The 19,627-nt window shown below is 40.2% G+C and overlaps 1 protein-coding gene across 1 annotated transcript; it reads right to left on the reverse strand.

Moving 5' to 3' along the window:
• Positions 1 to 534: 534 nt before the first annotated feature.
• On the reverse strand, positions 535 to 1,569 carry MAGEB16 (MAGE family member B16). Its single transcript, XM_008696510.1, has one exon. The coding sequence runs from the start codon at positions 1,567 to 1,569 to the stop codon at positions 535 to 537; it is 1,035 nt and encodes a 344-aa protein (XP_008694732.1).
• Between the last annotated feature and the right edge of the window lie 18,058 nt (positions 1,570 to 19,627).

Below are 19,627 nucleotides of genomic sequence, written 5' to 3' on the forward strand. Positions count from 1 at the left end.
CTAATTTATTGATGTTTCTCTTTAATATATCCATAAACAAGTTAAGCATATTCAAGCATATATAATTTAATTGTATAAAACAAAAATGTAAAAGGTGTAAGAGGGCCATAGATTGACAATCCTTAATTTGTTCTCTATTTTTTGAACCCAAACACCTTAAAGCTGATCACTCTCACATTTCCAGTAAATACCTATAGCAATTCCATGTTATGTTATTCTAGATGACAAAATAAGATGGTTTCACAGTTTTTCAAAATAACAAAACTCTTACTATTAAACCTCATTATAACATTAAATGTGTGACCAATATATTTTATAAACTTGGAGATTTTGAAGCTAATGAAATCTACATTAAAGAAACAGTACTTGAACAAATACATATGCTAAAAAGAATAAATTTTCAAGTTACACATATAACATAGGAACACACAGGCATATATACAGTATTTCTTTCAGCCCCACCTCAGACCTAAATTCTATGAACACTAACTGCCCTTTTTCAAACACCAAGTGAAGAACCTGTCTCAGGCTTCTCTAGGAGCAAGAGAAATGACTGGACTTGGCCCTAGAACTCGCAGTGGCCACAGAAGCAGAGACAGACCTGGCTGAAATTCTGGCTCGGGCTCTCTCTTCTTCATCTTGCAAAGCCTCCTCATACTGAGATGGGAAAGAACTCGGGTCAGTCCCATGAACCTTGGCCAGAAACTCCAGGACTCTCATCTTGGTGGTTTCAGCGTGGGCTCTCGGGCCCCAGAGGAATTCAAACCGTGCAGGATCACTGTTGGCCACCTGCCTGTACTCCAGGTACTTTTCCTTCACGAAATCTTTGGTGATGAGCTTCCTGGGCTCCCCAAAGATGACGTGCTTCCTCCCAGCATGTATCCCCGTCAAACTCAGAACTCCCCAGACTTCCTCTTCGGTGGCACTGTTGCCATTCATGAAGACCACACCCAGGATAAAGATCAGGATGCCGGTCTTGGGCATGCCCTCTTCACCATCCAGCACCCCATCATAGGTGAGGCCCAATTTGATGAAGAGGCCATAGCAGTGGTTGGTGGGATCCACTCTCTTCACATCAAGGCCAAAGACCATCTCCATGTGCTCAGAGGCTCTCAGGAAGATCTCAGTGAAGTGGTCTTCACACTCGTTGATGACAATCTTCATATCTGCCTTTGTCATTGGCTCTTTCATGTGATACTTGAACAGCATGAAATTGACCAACGAAATCACTTTCTCATCTAGAGCATTTGTGGGCACACTCCTGGAGTCTGGCCCAGCCCATGAGGTGCTATTCTCTTCTTCTTGGCTACTGAAGCCCTCATTCATTTCACTTGATGAGGTGGTTGTGAGGGCAATGGAAGATGAGCAGAAACTCTGATGACTCTCAGGGGTACTGGGTCTACCAGCATCAGGAGCCTCCTTTGAATTGCCAGGCATCAGAGGATATGAGGAGAGATGGGTCTCTTCCAGAGCCTTGGAGACCTGTACAACTTCCATATCCTTGATCTCACTGCAGGTCTGAAAGCACTGACCATATAAGCATTGTGGATTCTTTTGATGGTGAGGCATGGTGACTTTTATGAGTGGCAATAGACAGGAGTGAGGATAGGAGAGTGGGCAGTGGGGAATTACGGCCTAAGAGGAAGAAGGAGATGTGAGTGGCTTCAGCTGCTAAACTCCTCTGGGGTGGCTCTGATAAAACTGCCTCCAGTGGACTTCTCCTGACAACACTGTTATAGGACCTCACAGGTCTCTCAACCTCTCGGTTGCTATGTCCCTGAAGAACAATGAAGGAGGATGTCTGAATGCTCCTGAGGATGCAGCCAGCAAACCCAGGCTGAGAATTCTCAGAGATTGCAGTAGCAGGTGTGGCTGGGCTCTAGACAGCCATTTCTGTGCTGAGGAGGGTGGTCCCATCAGTCCTCACTCAGATTCATTACCTTGGCATTCAGTAGGGCCTGGTGTACCTCCCCTATGCTAATGGACTCTAGTACTGGTCACCTTGTCCATTCTCATCAGGTGATCCCTGTTGACATACCCTGGACTGACAGCAGGAGTGCACTGCTGTTGGGCCCTCTGTCCCGGTGTGACTGATACCCTCAGTACTAATTCTGTGTCTTCCTAGGTTCCTGCAACCCCTTGTGCACTTTTCTTTCTGTTAACCTGAGGCTGCCACTCAGACAAACACAATTACTTCCCTGAGGCCACTGTTAGATGAAGGGAGAATGTGAGAATTCTGACCACTGACCTCAGGCATCCAAGGGCTAAATGCAGAGGCAGAGTGGAGCTCATGGACTTCCCACCTATATCGCAATGGGTGGCCCCTTAGTCCTGACTCAATGCCTACACCTTGGTTCCTGGCACTGTGTGAGAGTCCTCCCCTCTGCTGTCCCCTTGTTCAGTCCTTACACTACACACCCACCTCCTAGTGACTGCCAAGGGAGAACTAAGGGGACATTTTACCTCGATATCCCTGTCCGTGGCCTCCCAGGATTGACAACAAGGGTGGATATTGTGGGGCCACCTGGGTTCTGAGGTGGGTGGTCCCTCTACACATAACTCTCTGTCCTTACCCTGAATCCTTTAAGCACCTGGAAATCTTCCATCTGACAACCCGACTTCACTCCCCCAAACCAAGTCTCACCTCCCTTAAACCCAAAATGCTAATGTAAAGTCACCTAACATGTGGTCATTCCTTTTAGGGACCTCCCAGAGTGGACCAAAGTGTCATGGTGACTCTCTGTTCTGGAATGTGCGGTCTGGATGGCCTTCTCTTGTGGTCCTCATCTTGAATCCTGGCATGACCTGGGACTTCGACCTCTGACCCAAGTTTCCCCACTCACAATAAGGCTTCACTTCTCACGGAACACTGTGGAGGAGTGATTGGGTGTCTCTCAGGCTATCACTGCTCAGAATCTCCCAAGGACGCCCTGTGATCTGTGGGACTCCACTTGCACATGGTGACTTTGCCCTTCAGATAAAACTCAATGACGACTGCCAGGGCCTGGGACTCCTGCTGACTGAACAAATCCTTTAACTTCCCGAGCCCCAGAGGAGGAAAGGAAAAGTCACCCCTGCCTGCCCGACCACAGAGGCTCGATGCTGTGCCATAACCTCTACCCGCGGTGAGGGGAAGCCTGAGAACTACCTCGGGGTCCTCGCCGCTGGGACTCCTACAGGAGTCTCCCGCAGGACCTGAGACTCCTTCCTTTGCCGACAGGACACCGCCTACCTCACACTAAGCTCTCACCTCCCTCAGACTCTGGAGGCAGAAGCCTCCATTTGGCAACACTACCCGTCGCCCCTGCCCGAGGCCTCCCAGGGCTGACAGACTGGCCGAGGCTCACGGAGTCCACCACTGTCTGGGGTGGGTGGTCCCCTCAGGACTCACCCGGGGGCTTTTTCTGGACTACCAGCAGGTCAGGGGACCCTCAGCCCCACAGAGAAACGCTGTCCCCTCCATCAGATCCCAAAGAGGAAGTGTGTCATGGGTCGGCCTGACAGACTGGTTCGGGGCCTCCCTGAGTTGGACTGGGGCTCTCATCTAATGAGTCCCCTCATTTCTGTGATACAAGGTCTCTTCAGTTCTCATTTGGAATCTTACTTGACTCCAAGCAGCACCTGGGACTCCTCCCTCTGCCGACTTGGTTCCACGCACCTCAGATCGAATCCCGCACAGCCCAAGGATCTGGAGGAGGAAATCAGGCAGCGTCACATCCGGTTACTCCGGCCTGGGGTCTTCCGGGCCAACAGCAGGGGCAGGGCTGTGCGCACCAGGCTGTCTCAACAGCAGCCGCTGCTGCTGGTCCCTCGTCACAGTCCTATTGACTTCTTGTAGCCGTGGAATTAAACCCTCTCTTGAACGCACGTCATGCCTCTCATGCCAATGTCTTCATGCCCCTAGAACCCTCAAGAGGAATTGAGGGGACGCTTCAGTCCGAGAGCCCTGCCTGGGCCAATAGGGCTGAAAGTAGGCACTGGCCCGTGTCTATGTGACCCACCCTTATTCTTTGGTTTCGGCCTCTTCCGTCCTCATTCATGGGAGTTCCCGTTCGGGCTCCTATTTATGACTTAAGGCTTTCTAGGAAATGCTTTATCTCAGCAAACTCTTGATGACTTTACCCACTGAAACCCTTGCCAAGCGTGGAATGGGTTATGTCCCAGCCTTAATGTGAAATGAAGAAGTTGGAACACAAAACAGGCAGGGGCCAGGATCTCTGGTGGGCTGTCAGAGATGAAGGCTGGAAACAAAATGTAGCACTTAAAGCAGAATCTACCTGATGCAAAAGAAGGAGAAAAGTTTGGGCACTCACATCCTCCTGGGCTCTAATCTCCTCTGGGTTCTCATGTCGGCTGAACTGAATTGGCATCTTGATGCTTAGGAATTGTGTATAGAAGAGTATAGATCAGAGCAAGAGTGAAGAATGAATCTGAAGACATATAGGTCAAGGATAGTTATACCACGTCAACAGATCAATTTAAAAAATCATGTATCAATTGATAGAGAAAAGTGTTTCATAAAAATAATCATTATTAATTTATGACGAAAGGTATGTTTGCAAAGTAGATAAAGGATGTCTATAAAAAAATCCCTAGAGTAAAAATCATATCTCATGTGGATAACTTGAAACCTTTTATTTTAAACATTGAGAAGAAGACAAAAATGCCTGTTATCACCGTTTCTAGTTTACATTTTAATAAAGACACTACATAAAAAAGTAATGGGAAACAGTAGTAATCATAAAGACAGAAACCAGAAAATAAGAAACCATGTCAGTATAATTAAAGATGAATAAAGTGTATATGAGGAAAATATATTAAGAAAAACTATTAATCAATAAAAATGTTTTTAAATAAAATTGCTGCATATGAGATCAATATACAAAAAGACACTTTTTTTGGTAGCAACACAGTATAAAGATGAAATTAAAGAATATCTTGTAAATTACCATAATAAATACCTGATTCCTAATAATATATATAATAAAAAAAATAAGAACTCTATGGAAAAATTATATAGCCATTATTTATTGAAATTACTAAAGACTTAACTAAATGGAGAAATATGTTTTTAGATGGAAGATTAAATTATGTAAACATATTAATTCTCCTCAAATTTAATCTATTAAGGACTGTACCTTTCTGCATCATGTGCTCTTCCTGACTTGCCATGGTCTTTGTATTCCTTCTCTCCTTCCTTCTTCCCTTCCTTCCTTCCCTCCTGCTTTCTTTTCTATCTTTTTTTTTAAAGATTTTATTCATTTATTTGCGAGAGAGAGAGAGAGAGAGAGAGAGTGAGAGAGATAAAGCCTGAGAGGGGGGAAGGTCAGAGGAAGAAGCAGACTCCCCAGTGAGTGGGGAGTAATTCTGAAATTTAAATCTACTTGCAAAGGGCTATGAATAGCTAATAGACTCTTGAAAAGAAAGACGCGATATTAAATACTGTAGTAATAAGAGTTTGCGGTATAGATGTAGGCATAGACAAATAGACTGAAAGAAGTGAATAGCATGTTCCAAAACAGACCCACTATATATCATGTCCTGGTGTATTAAAAGTTAGCTACTCAGAGAAGTAGGGGAAAGAACATTGTTTTTTAATAAGAAATCATATTGGTATATTTTGATATCCATATTAAAAACAAATGTGACTAAAATCCTCCCTTACACTTAATAGAAATTCTAGTTCCATGCAGATAAAAAACCCACTTTAAAACGTTCTATTCTGAAAGTTTTCATACTCACATAAGCGAAGGGAATACCACATTAACATATTATATGAAAAAAATCATTCTGAAATTGTTAAACTGGTTTATAAAAATCAGCATTCATTCATAATGAAAAGATACGTTATCTCACTAGATAAAGGATATCTAGAAAAACCCTTCAGTAAACATTATACTTGATACCAAATCACTGAGAGTTTTTACTTTAAAACTGGGAAGGAGATGACGATGCCTGCTATCACCATTTCTTTCTTTCTTTTTTTTCTTTTTAAAGATTTTATTTATTTATTTGACAGAGAGAGAGAGACAGCCAGCAAGAGAGGGAACACAAGCAGGGGGAGTGGGAGAGGAAGAAGCAGGCTCTCAGCCGGGGAGCCTGATGCGGGGTTCCAGCCCAGAACGCCGCGATCACGCCCTGAGCCGAAGGCAGACGCTTAACGACTGAGCCACCCAGGGGCCCCCTGCTATCACCATTTCTATTCAATATTTTAATGAAGATCCTAGACAGGGAAGTAATGGAAACATAAGAAATCCAAGAGATTTGGACTGGAAAATAAGAAACAAAGCTATTATCATTAACAGATGATTAGAATGTATATGAAGAAAATCTACTAATGATAAATTATCAAATCAATAAAAGTATTTATAAAGGTTTCTGGGTATAATATGCAAAAGATATACTTGTATCTGTGGCAACCAAACGTATGAAAAAAAAAATTAAACAAAATAGGGGTGCCTGGCTGGCTCAGTAGTGAATTCAAGCCCCACACTAGAGGTAGAGATTACATAAAAATTTTTAAAAATAAAAAATAAATTAAACAAAATATTATTTTTAAGTTACCATAACAAAATACCTGGTATCTATAAGTAAATATAATTCCAAAAGTTTATCGAGTCAGTGAAAAAAATACACTGATATTATTTAGAGAAATTAATGAAAGCCTAACTAAAGACTGAAATATGTTTGTAGATAAAAGATTCAATATTACGACCATACTAAGTCTCCCCAAATTTAATCTACAGATGACTGTCATCCTTCTCCTACAAACCCCAAATGTTTGTGTGTGAATGTCTGAGTCTATGTGTATGTGTGTTTGAAACTTGACAAGCTGATTATAAAATTTAAATTGATCCACACGGATGCCTGGGTGGCTCAGTCAGTTAAGCGCCTGCCTTCAGCTTGGGTCATGATCCCAGGGTTCTGGGATAGAGTCCTGCATGGGGCTCCCTGCTCAGCGGGAAGCCTGCTTCTCCCTCTGCTTGCCTCTCCCCCTGACTGTTCTCTCTCTCTCTCTCTCTCTGACAAATAAGTAAAATCTTTAAAAATAAATAAATTGATTCACAAATGGCCCAAAATACCTAATATCCTCTTGAAAAATAAAAATAAAAAATAGCTTACGTTACTATTAAGAATTACTAAAAGTCTATAGTAATCAAGAGTTTGTGGTGTAAGTGCAAGTGTAGGCAAATATATCAATGTAACTAAACAGTGTCCTCAGACAGACCTACTTATGTACCATTGCTTGATTTATTAAAAGGTTGCCATTGCAGAGAAGTGGGGAAAGAGCAGTATTTTTATGAAGAAATGACAATGGAACAGTTGGTTGTAGAAGAATTCAGACCAGCGGTATAGTCCCACCTTTGTCATACTGCAGCCCTGTGAACTTGGGCACATAACCAAACTTTATAATCCTCAGGCTCTTCATCTGTTAAATAGGTTTGAGAAGCTCTGTCCTCTAGCACTGTCAGAATGCATGCAGCATACATAAAGAACATATCACAGTGACTGGTGTATCTTAGATCATTAATGAATAGTTGATGGATGCATGTCGCAGAGAATATGAAGTGCTGTGAGACATGGAATAACATCAATCAAAATGCTGCTTTGCAAGTAAAACTCCACCAATTTTCCCCATTTGAAGATAGATTATTTGAGTGTTGGGGAGTCTTCTGTAAATGGACGCAACTCCAAACTCCTAAAATTTTTGTGAAGGGCCATCTTCTTCTGTCCCTCCAGCTGCCGTTCCATCCAAACCACCCCTACTTTCATTCATTCTACTGCAAGCAGAACTCTATCCCTTGTATGTAGATTTACAAGATTACATTCAAGATAACCTAATTCAAATACCTTTTTAATGGAGCAGGCTCTGGCTCTCTCGGTACAAGACAAAGAGTGCCAGCCCAGTGTCTCCTTCACATACTGCCTCAGAAACTCTTTGGACACAATATTCCTAAAACACCGAGTTTGTGTTTTGAGCTCAGCTGCCTGGGAGAAGAGTGCACAACTCCTTCCATTACTGCTGCGGGGAGAGATTCTCTCTGGTTTACCTAAGGTACCAATGTAACTGTTGTGGGCAGTTTTTCATTCCAGGCCTAGTCTCTCAACTCTAAGGTACATCATCTGAGTGTTTGGCCTCTGCTTACCACTCTGACAGCTTCATCTGGCCCACCAACAAATTTAACTTAAAATTACCTTCCACTGAAGAAATGGCAGTGTCTAAAACCTCAAATTTCCTTGTTTCATGATATTTACACTTGACTGTTCTGAAACCCATCCCCCCAACTCTTTCTTTTTATTCTTTTTTTTAAAAGATTTTATTTATTTATCTGAGAGAGAGAGCATGAGCAGAGGGGAGGAGAAAAGAGGAGAAGAGCGAAGTGAGAGGGAGAGGGAGAAGGAGACTCCCTGCTGAGCAGGGACCCGGATGCAGGGCTCGATCCCAGGACCCCGAGATTATGACATGAGCCAAAGGCAGATGCTTAGCCAACTGAGCCACCCGGGTTCCCCTCTTTTTATTTGTTCTTTAGATCTTACAGAGTATCTTACCATCTGCCTTATGCGATAGCTGTTCCTAGACTCTAAAATTTGTGGGCCAGGGCTGAGCCTTCTTAACTTTGGCATCCCCAGTACTAAGAAGGAGCCTTCCAAAGAGCAGATTCTCAATGTCTGAATAGTGAAAGGGCTAGGGTTAATTTACTACAATTTTATTTTTCCTACATCCTTGAATAAGTTAAGCAAATCTATGTGTCTTTAATTTTACTGAAAGACTAGAATGTAAAGGAAACCAATAGTTAAACGTTTTTATTTCTTCCCTCTGTTTTGTGATCCTATTTTACTGTGTGATTCTTTCATATTTCCAAGAGAATATCAAAACTATTACTCTTAAACCTGATAAACAGCAATATATGTGTGATATAGGTCATTCACAAACTTTGATTCTGATGGTACATAAACCTTCTGTATTATGGACATTCGAAAAATACAAAAAAAATTACTCATATAGACCAGGAACACAAAGACTGTGTACACCATACAGACTGTGTAAACCTCCGGCCCTACTTTGGCCCTCCAGTACTTGGAACATTCACTGCCTCCTTCATCCACAATGTGAATAACCTGCCTCAGATTTCACTAGGGACAAGAAAAGCTATTGGACATAGCTTTGTAATTTTCCCTGGTCTTGGCAGTAGTGCCATCGCTGGCTGCAACTCTGGCTCAGGCTCTCTCTTCCTTATCTCTCAAAGCTTTTTCATATCGAGACTGGAAGACACTGGGACAGTATTGTTGACCTTGGCCCAAACTTCCATGATTTTCATCTTGCAGGTTTCAGCCTGGGCTCGTGGACCCCACAGAATATCATAGCATGGAGGTTCACTGTTGGGTACCTGCCCCTACTCCAGGTACTTTGCCTACATCAGCTCTCTGGTGATGAGTTTCATGGATTCCCTCCCAAATTAACTACTTCCTCCCAGCATTTATCCCAACAATGTTCAGGAATTCCAAGATCTCAGTGGTATAATTGCCATTCATGAAGATCACACTCAGGAGAGGGATTAGGAGCTCAATCTCATACAACCCCCTGCCAACACACAAACTCCCTTTGCTGGCAATGCCCAACCTGCTGACAAGGACGCAGGAGTGACTTCTGGGGTCGACTTCTTTCACATTAATGTCAAAGATAGCTCCATGTACTTAGAAGTTTTCGTGAAGATTTCAGGGTACTATTGCTTGTACTTTGTGTCAACGATTTTTAGCATGTCTGTTTTTGCAATGGGTCTTTCATTTTATACTTGTACAGCAGGAAGTGCACCATTAACTGCACTATTCTTTCTTGTTAGAAGGCGTTAGTGTGTTGGGGCACCTGGGTGGCACAGCGGTTAAGTGTCTGCCTTCGGCTCAGGGTGTGATCCCGGCGTTCTGGGATCGAGCCCCACATCAGGCTCCTCCGCTATGAGCCTGCTTCTTCCTCTCCCACTCCCCCTGCTTGTGTTCCCTCTCTCGCTGGCTGTCTCTATCTCTGTCGAATAAATAAATAAAATCTTTAAAAAAAAAAAAAAAAAGAAGAAGAAGGCGTTAGTGCGAACTCTTAGTTGAGAGTGGGGCCTTAAAGGTGCTTGGTCTTTCTTCCTCTTGGCTCTTGGCATCTTCGTCTGATCTCATACATGAGACACTTGGAAGAGCAGTGGTAGTAGACGTGGCTTTCTGAAGTTCCAGGGGAATACCAGCAGCAGGGAAGCTCTGGAGAATATTCCCCAAATTGGAAGTGTGTGTGGGGGGGATGCTGTTTCACCTTGGGTCTTATGTTTCTCACAAGCACATTGCTTACTCACTCCTGTGACCTCAAGGCATGGTGACACTGGTCAAGGGCATCAGGCAGAAGTGTAGGGGAGAACAGGTAATGCCAGCCCACTGGAGGAGTGAGGGTGAGAGGGTGTGCTCATCTTCAAAAGTGAAATACTTCCCTGGCTGTAATAAGGACCTCCTCTGAAGGTTTCTCTGAAGTTTTTTTCTAGAAACCCACAGGAATGTCTTCTGTTCTCCCGATCAGCCTGTCCCCTGATAACTCTGATGTAGTGGATTGAGTTGTGTGCCCCCAAAAGATGTTCAAGCCATATCCCCCAGCACCTATAAATGTGACAATATATGGAAATAGGATCTTTGCAAATGTAATCAAATTAAGATGAGGTCATACTGCAACAGGGTGGACCCTAAATTTAATGATTGGCATCTTTATAAGAGAAAAGAGAGAGAAATTTGGATACATGCAAGAGACAAAGAAAAGAGACAAAGGGAAGAAGGCCATGTGATGGCAGAGGTAGAGATTGGAGTGGTGTGTCCACAAGCCAGAAATGCTAAAAATGCTGCCAAACCATCGACAGTGAGAAGAGAAGCATGGAACAGGATCTCTCTCAGAGCCTATAGAAGGAACCAACACTGCTAATAACTTGATTTCAAATCTCTAGCCAAAAGAACTGATTGAATATATTTCTGATTATTTTAGCCACCAAATTGTGGTAATTTGTTAATGGTAGTCCTAGAAGCAAACACACCAAGGAAGGAAGTTACAGTAAGCCTTAGGGTGAGGTTTTCCATTAGTGTCTGAGGTATACTGGGGTGGCAGCAGGGGTTGTCAGTGGAGCCTCCTCTGTTCTGGAGTGGGTTGTCCTTTCATTTCACATTCAGGATTATCATATCAACTATCAGCTAGGCTTGGGTCCCCTCTACTCTACTGCTCCAAATTTGACACTTTAAACAAAGGCACTTACTTCCCTGGTACCTCAGCTACCACCCTTACCCTGGGGTACCTAGTGTTGGCTATTCTATGAGGCCCTCTCCATCCTGGGATATTTATGGTCAGAAATCAAGGAGGGTCCTCACCTTTTCTCCAGATAGGATCTGGGACTACTTGCTCCCTTTGGTGACCAGTGGCTACACCTTCAGACCAAGGATCTCATGCCCTTAGACCTGATATAAAGAAGTGAACAGGACCCTCAGATTGACAGTCTGGCTCAGGGTCTTCAAGGACTGACCAAAGAAATTGTAAGATAATAATTTTGTGTTGTTTTAAGCTACTAAACTTGTGGTAACTTATTACTACAGCAATAAAAAACCCATTATGCTAATAAAAATAAAACTGGATAGTAATATAATTAATTATTAATATCAATTAATAAATTACTAATAATATTAATTATACATATTAATATTACCATCAGGCAAATTTATTTTAATAAATAAAAATTTAAAAAATCAGGCAAACTAAGTCTTCAGAACAAGTAAAATTATTATTGACAAAGGAGACTATTATATGATAAAAGGATTGATCCACCAAGAAAACATAACAATCTTAATATGTATGCTCACACAGAAGAGCTTCAAAAACATAATATAAAATCTGAGAGAACTGAATGGATTTATAGACAAATCCATGCTTATAGTTGGAGATTTAAATGCCTCTTTCCAAGGGATCAGCAGTAGTAATACAAAGGAACTCATCAAGGATTTGGAGGATATAAATATAGGATAAAGGTATAGAACTGAACAGTAGCACATGATACAATTAATGTTTATAGAACACAACCCAACACAACAGAATACAAGTTGTTTTCAAGCACACAGAATATTCAACAAGTTAGACCATATCTTGAGTAATAAAAGAACCTTAACAACGGTAAAAGAATGAAATGACAGTGTGTTTTGCGAACATAATGGAATGAAACTAGAAATCAAAAACAGACATCGGAAACCGGGGATGTACTGTATGGTGACTAACATAATAAAAAATCATTAAAAAAAAAAAGAAATCAAAAACAGAGATATAACAGGGAAATCTCCAAACTATTGGAAATAAACAACATACCTCTAAAATATATATGGGGCAAAGAGGATTTCTCAAGGTAAATTTTAAATTGTGTTCAAATAAATAAATGAAAAATAAAATACAGGATATAAAAATCTATGGAATACAGGTAAAGCAGTGTTTAAATGAATTTATAGCACAAATTGCTTGTACTAGCATATTAGTTTTCCTCTCCTGCCTTAATAAATTACCACAAATTTAGCAGCTTAAAACAACAGAAATGTTTTATTTTACAGTTCTATAGGTCCAAAGTCTGACATGAGACTTATCAGGCAGCAATCTTTGTGTTGATAGGATTGTACTACTTTCTACAAGTTCTAGGGTCAATCTACCAAGAAAATATTGCAATGCTTATGGTGGATTCACCAAATAACAGAGCTGAAAAGTATGTGAAACAAAAGCTGATAGAATTGAAAAGAAATACAGATAAATCTATAACTATGTTTGGAGTTGCTGAGAGTTTAGCTAAACTACTCCATGGTATTTTTGCCTTGGCATCCATTTTGTTTGGCCAAGCAGCCTGCAGGGACCTTAAACTGACCTTAACCTCTCATGCAAGTGCATGCCCTAGGTAGCATCCTGCAGACTCACAAGCAAATATAAGTTCCTGATATGACTTCACCAACAGCCCTTTTGATCAAATCTCTCCCATGCCTTCCAGAATCTTCTCTTTGATGTGCCCCTTAGATAAGATCCCTGTGTAATTTACCAAAACTCTGCTCCTTTGGTTTGAATTGACCAATCCAGCCTTAGCCTGAGATTCACCCATGAACCCTTAAAGATATGTGCTCCATGTCCCACCTCTTTCTACATTTTGCTTTGATCTCTCTATGTGGTCCCTCAAGGCATGCTATGTACTTCCTTCAAGATGTAAGTAGTAAGGGGCGCCTGGGTAGCACAGTGGTTAAGCATCTGCCTTCAGCTCAGGGCGTGATCCCGGCGTTCTGGGATCGAGCCCCACATCAGGTTCCTCCGCTGGAAGCCTGCTTCTCCCTCTCCCACTCCCCCTGCTTGTGTTCCTTTTCTCACTGGCTGTCTCTCTCTGTCAAATAAATAAATAAAATCTTTAAAAAAAAAGATGTAAGTAGTAAACTTGATTTCAATTTCTCTTGTGGTCTGTTGTTGAACTGCACAGCTCACCATGTAGCACCTTGTGCTCCACTTAACAAATGTTAATTTAATAAAGACATAAGAGGAGTGTTCAACACTCCACTCTCCACAAATGATAGGACAAACGGATAAAGATACAAAATCAACAAGGATATGAAAGAACCATCAACCAATAGAATCTAAGAAACATTTATAGAACATTCTACACAAAAACAGGAGAATGCACATTCTTTTCAAGACCCTATGAAACATATAACAAGATAGACCATATCCTAATTAATAAAAGAAACCTCGGCAAATTGAAACTAATTACAATCATACAGAGTGTGCTCTCTGACCATAATGGAATCAATATTAAAATCAATTAACAGAAGAACAAGAAAACACTGAATACTTGGAAACAAAAAAACATATTTTTAAATAAACCATGGGTCAAAGAGGAAGTCTCTAAAGAAATTTAAAAATGCAAAAACTGGGGCGCCTGGGTGGCACAGCGGTTAAGCGTCTGCCTTCGGCTCAGGGCGTGATCCCGGCGTTATGAGATCGAGCCCCACATCAGGCTCCTCCGCTATGAGCCTGCTTCTTCCTCTCCCACTCCCCCTGCTTGTGTTCCCTCTCTCGCTGGCTGTCTCTATCTCTGTCAAATAAAAAAATAAAATCTTTAAAAAAAAATTGAAGAAATTCATGACAGCATCGATTTTCATATTTTAATAATGCAAAAAACAAATGAGAGTATAATGCATAATGAATATTTTTATTAAATATTTCTTAACTTTGAAGATCATAGTGGAGATAATGGCTCTCTGATTAGTCTCAGTCGTCTGTTTCTAGGCACGCAGTTCTACCAATGGGAAAATTGGAATGTTTAAAAGTGCTCAACAAAATCTTGACGAAGTCTGCTTCAACGCTTCTGAGAAGTAAAAAGTCTCTTGTAGGACCACACCGATGTACTCAAATACCATTCTTACTTTTCTTCATTTTGGTATCGGAAAATTTATCTAAAGCACATCAGGGAAATGGTGCTCAGTTCTCCTAGCACTTTCAGACACTCCCGTGCTTTAGAACTATGTTGTTTTATTGGCCTTAACCTTGTATTAACCGCTGTGCCACCCAGGCGCCCCTTTTGTGGGTTTTTAAAAGGAAGAATCAGTAACATTGATAAACCTCTAGTAAGAGTAACAAAGAAAGAAGAAAAAAGAAAAAAGTTCCCAAAGTCTAGAAGGAATAGAACATCATACTGACAGATAATAATAATAATAATAATAATGATAATGATAATAATAATAATTACAGTTATTATCATTGACAAAATTCAGCTCCTATTTGTGACAAAAGTGTTAGGAAATAATAGAGGGGGGTTCCCTCAACTTGATAATGAACATCTATAAAAATCCCTATTTTGACATTATACTTAATGGTGAAAGACTGAATGACTTTCCCTTAAGATCGGGAACAAGGCCAAGAATGTCCACTCTCACCACTGTTACTTAACATAGTGCTAGAATGTCTAGACAGCCCATTAAGGCAAGAAAGAAAATAAAAGTCATGAGGATTACATATGAGTAGATAATCCTGTGCCTCTTTGACGATGTCATGACTGTGTATATAAAAAAATCCCAAGAAATCTATAAACCAACTCTAAGTCTAATAAGTGAGTGCAACATGGTTGTGGGCTATAAGATCAACATGCAAACATCAGTTGTATTTTTTTTTTAAGATTTCATTTATTTATTTGACAGAGAGAGAGAGATAGCAAGAGAGAGCACAAACAGGGAGAGCAGCAGGCAGAAGGAAAAGCAGGCTCCCTGCTGAGCAGAGAGCCCGATGTGGGCCTCGATCCCACACCCTGGGATCATGACCTGAGCTGAAGGTGGATGCTAAACCAACTGAACCACCCAAGTGCTCCCAGTTTTATTTCAATACACTATCAATAAACACATAAAACTACAGATGCAATACCACTGACAATTGCTCAAAAAAAAAAAAAAAAAAAAACAACCCAGATCTGAAATACAAAGGTGTAACTCTATAACAAACTATCTACAGACCTTGTTAGCTGAAAAGAACAAAACCCAGAGATCAAATAATATCTTTTTTAAAAGATTTTATTTATTTATTTGAGAGAGAGAGAGCTCAAGTGGGGAGGAAGGGCAGAGGGAGAGCGAGAAGCAGACTCCCTACTGAGCAGGGAGCCCGATGTGGGCCTCCATCCCAGCACCCTGGGATCATGACCTGAGCCAAAGGCAGACGCTTAACCGACTGAGCCACCCAGGTGCCCACAAATAATATCTAAATAAATGGAGTGCTATAGCATGTTCACAGATTAAAAGAATCAACATAGTAATGATATCCATTCTTATCAAATTAATAAACAGGTTTAACATAATTCCTATCAAATTTTCAATAATATTTTTTCTATATATAGTTAAACTTCTCTAAAAATTTATATGGAAAGGCAAAGGAACTAGAATACCTAAAACAATTTTTGAAAAGAAAAATAAAGTGGGAAGAACTTCTTTATCAGATTTCAAGACATTATTTAGCTATAGTAATCAAGATTCTGTGATATTGATGGATGGATGGACATATAAATGACTGGAACAGAATAGAGTCCATAGAAATAACCCCACATAAATATGGACAACTGATTTTCAAAAAAGTTGCAAAAGCAATTAGATGGAGGATGGATAGATTTTATAAAAACTGATGCTGGAGCAATCAAACATCCATTAGAGAAAATATAAACTTTGATCTAAACCTCACATCTTACATAAAAATAAATTCAAATATAACAGATTTAAATATAAAATGTAAAGCTATGAAATTTTTTAAAGAAACGTTGGAGCGGGGTGCCTAGGTGGCTCAGTTGGTTAAGCAGTCTAAAGACCTCTAAAAGCTCAATATTTAAAAAAGGAAACAATTTAATTAGGAAATAGACAGGGTGCCTGGGTGGTTCAGTTGGTTAAGCGTTGGACTCTTGAGTTCAGGTCAGGCCATGATCTCAATGTTGTGAGAGCCCCCATTGGGCCGCACTCAGTGGGGAGTCTGCTTGAGGATTCTCTCTCTCCTTCTCTCTCTGCCCCCCTCCCTGCTCACGTACACTGTCTCTAAAATAAAAATAAGTAAATCTTAAAAAAAAAAGAAAAAGAAAATGGATAAAAGACATTGTGAAATAAAAAATACACATAGTGGTCTCTGCTCCCATTCCTGGAACAGAGCTCCTAAAATCCTTATAATTTCCTAAATGATAAGAACAGTAGGAACAGCTCACATCTCTTGTAATATTTGTCTTTGACCCCATCCTTGACACAAGGATCCTAAAACCCTTGTGATTTCCTAAGTGATGAGAGCACTAAGGGCATAATTTTTTCTAATGAGGTGACTCTGGGTGGGCTCCTGGATGGGGGCTGGTCACCAGAAAGGTCAAGCAAGCCATGATCAGAAGCTTGGAAATTTCAGCCTCATCCCCATCCTCCAGAGGGGAGAGAGGGGCTGGAAAGGGAGTTAATAATTGATCATGCCTACATGAAGAAGCCTCCATAAAATCCCAATAGTGGACTTGGGGAACTTCCAGGTGGGCAAACACCAGACCTCACCCTATGTACCTCTTCATCTGGCTGTTCATCTGTATCGTTCATCATATCTTTTAATAAATTCTGTGAGCTGCTCTAGCAAATGAATCAAACCCAAGGAGGGGGTCTTTGGAACCTCTGAAGTCGGCCAAAAGCATAGGTGACAACCTGGGCCTGCAATTGGTGTCTGAACTGTGTGTTGTTGGGGGGGGGGTGCCAAAGGTGAGAGTCTTGTGGGACTGAGCCCTTATCTCTGGGTAGATAGTGTCAGAATTGAGTTAAATTGTAGCATACCCAGCTGGTGTGACAGAGAATTGCTTGTTATGAAGAAAAAATCTCCACATACTCGGTGACCAGAATTCTCAGAAGTGTCAGTGTTCTGTGTATCTAGTGAAGGAGACATATAGGACAGAAATATACAGTAGGGAAGAACTGGATTTTTCATTACAGAGGAAGGTAGAAAATTGAATTTTTTCCTATACAGACATGAAGGGACATTGCTCTAAAGAGGGTATACAGATAGCAAATAAACGCATGAAAAGAAGTTCAACTTACTACACTTCCGGAAAATGCAAAATAAGGATCATGTTGAGATACCTTTACATACTTATCAGAACAAGGAAAACTTTTTAAAAAAATGGTGACAATACCAAATGTTGGTAATGATGCAAAGAAACTAGATGACCCATACATTGCTGGTGGGAATGTAAAATGGTATGGCAACTCTGAATATAGTTTAAAAATAAAAAAAAAACCCAAAACACTAAATATACATTCACCATATGAACCAGAAATTGCACAACTGAATATGAAATGAAATCTTATGTCCACATATAAAACCTATACATAATTGTTCACAGTAGCCTATTCCATTATTTTAAAACTCTGATTATAAAAAAATTATTCCTGCTAACCACACTCTCTGATGTGTCAGTTTAGGATCAACTTTTTCAAAGCGAACAAATATTTGTCTTTATTTTCACATTGTAAATGTGATAACTGCAAATTTAAAACTGAAAATTTGAAATGTGCAACCAAGTATAAAGAAAAATACAAACTCCCATCAGATAAACACAGTTATATTAACACAACTGGTAAATTTCTCTCTGATCTTTTAATATGCACATGTCTGTGTTTATTACACATGTGTATATATATATATATATATATATACACAACATGCTACATATACACATTAATATCTGTTATTTAATGTTTACTACATACCAGATGTTAAGAACATGTATTTTTTGTACATTTTCATATTTAATCTTGATTATAAACTTATTTGCCTCCTTATGTTTAAAAAAATTGAAGCAGAGAAACATTAAAAAAAATTTCCCAGTATCCACAGCTATTAGGCTACTAAGTGTTGGAGTAAAGGTTCAGAATGGCACTCTGATTAGCCTGTCTGTCATACAGTAGACATGTAACCATCATATAAAAACACACATATATAGACATACATCTGAATATATCCCAGAAAACTTGACATTAATTTAACAAAATTGTTGACTTAACTATCTGTAGAAAGTCCTGAAGATCCATGGTCCTTGACACGTAATTTATGGAAACAACTTAATCATATTTTTGGCAGAGCTAGTTTGCAAGAATAAATCACTTGCGTGAACCTAACAGACTGATTCCCACCAAGTGTGTCATGGATGTAGAGGGAAAGGTATCCAGAGCTGAGAATGAAACTATGAACTGGGGACATGCAACGGGGAATTGTAACAATGGTAATCCATGAACATAACAAATGTTAACTACATAGAGATATATGATAAATGCCATCCAAATGGAAAAAGTCTACATGAGCTTTTAAATTACACAGAGATGAATTATATTTTGTATTTCTAATTACAAAATAAATCATAAATTATTTGCTTCATTTGGTTACCCTAATTGATTTTCTTTGCATACTTCTAGTTTTCAAAGATCCTGATGTTTTAAATAGTCTAAGTCATCCATCAGATAATAAACATGACCAGTCAACCTCATGTACTTCATTAAAACATTTTTCTTTCTTAATGATCATCAGGATGGATGTGGAGACACTCTAATCATTGAAACCCATTCACTTGAACTCAATCTTGGTGTTTTAATTGTCCACAGGATACTGAGTGCTCATCAGCACTGCTTATTTCAGAATTAATGCAGAAATTGAAAATTTATTCTTCCTGACCTTTGCTATCATAACATCTGATACTACTACATCACAAAGTATCTATTTCTTTTTCAGGTATGACATCTAATTTTTTGTTTAAGTGTCAACTAAATTTACCCACCCTTGCTTTACCTTTATTTTAGATGTTTTAATTTATTTTATTTAAAGATTTTATTTATTTGACAGAGAGAGAGTGCGCGAGAGGGAACACAAGCAGGGGGAGCTGAAGAGGGAGAAGCAGGCTTCCCGCCAAGCAGGGAGCCCGAGGCAGGGCTCAATCCCAGGACCCTGGGATCATGACCTGAGCCGAAGGCAGACGCTTAACGGCTGAGTCACCCAGGTGCCCCTTTACTTTAGATGTTTTAAGGAAGCTATAATGTTTGAGAACTTTACATTTTATTTTATGAGATAATA

The sequence above is a fragment of the Ursus maritimus genome (assembly GCF_017311325.1).
Source record: "Ursus maritimus isolate PB19 chromosome X unlocalized genomic scaffold, ASM1731132v1 scaffold_X1, whole genome shotgun sequence".
In the NCBI taxonomy this organism is placed as follows: Eukaryota; Metazoa; Chordata; class Mammalia; order Carnivora; family Ursidae; genus Ursus; species Ursus maritimus.

Bases quoted from the DNA above. Each gene is read 5' to 3' on its own strand.
- MAGEB16 (XM_008696510.1), bottom strand. From the start codon at position 1,569: ATGCCTCACCATCAAAAGAATCCACAATGCTTATATGGTCAGTGCTTT.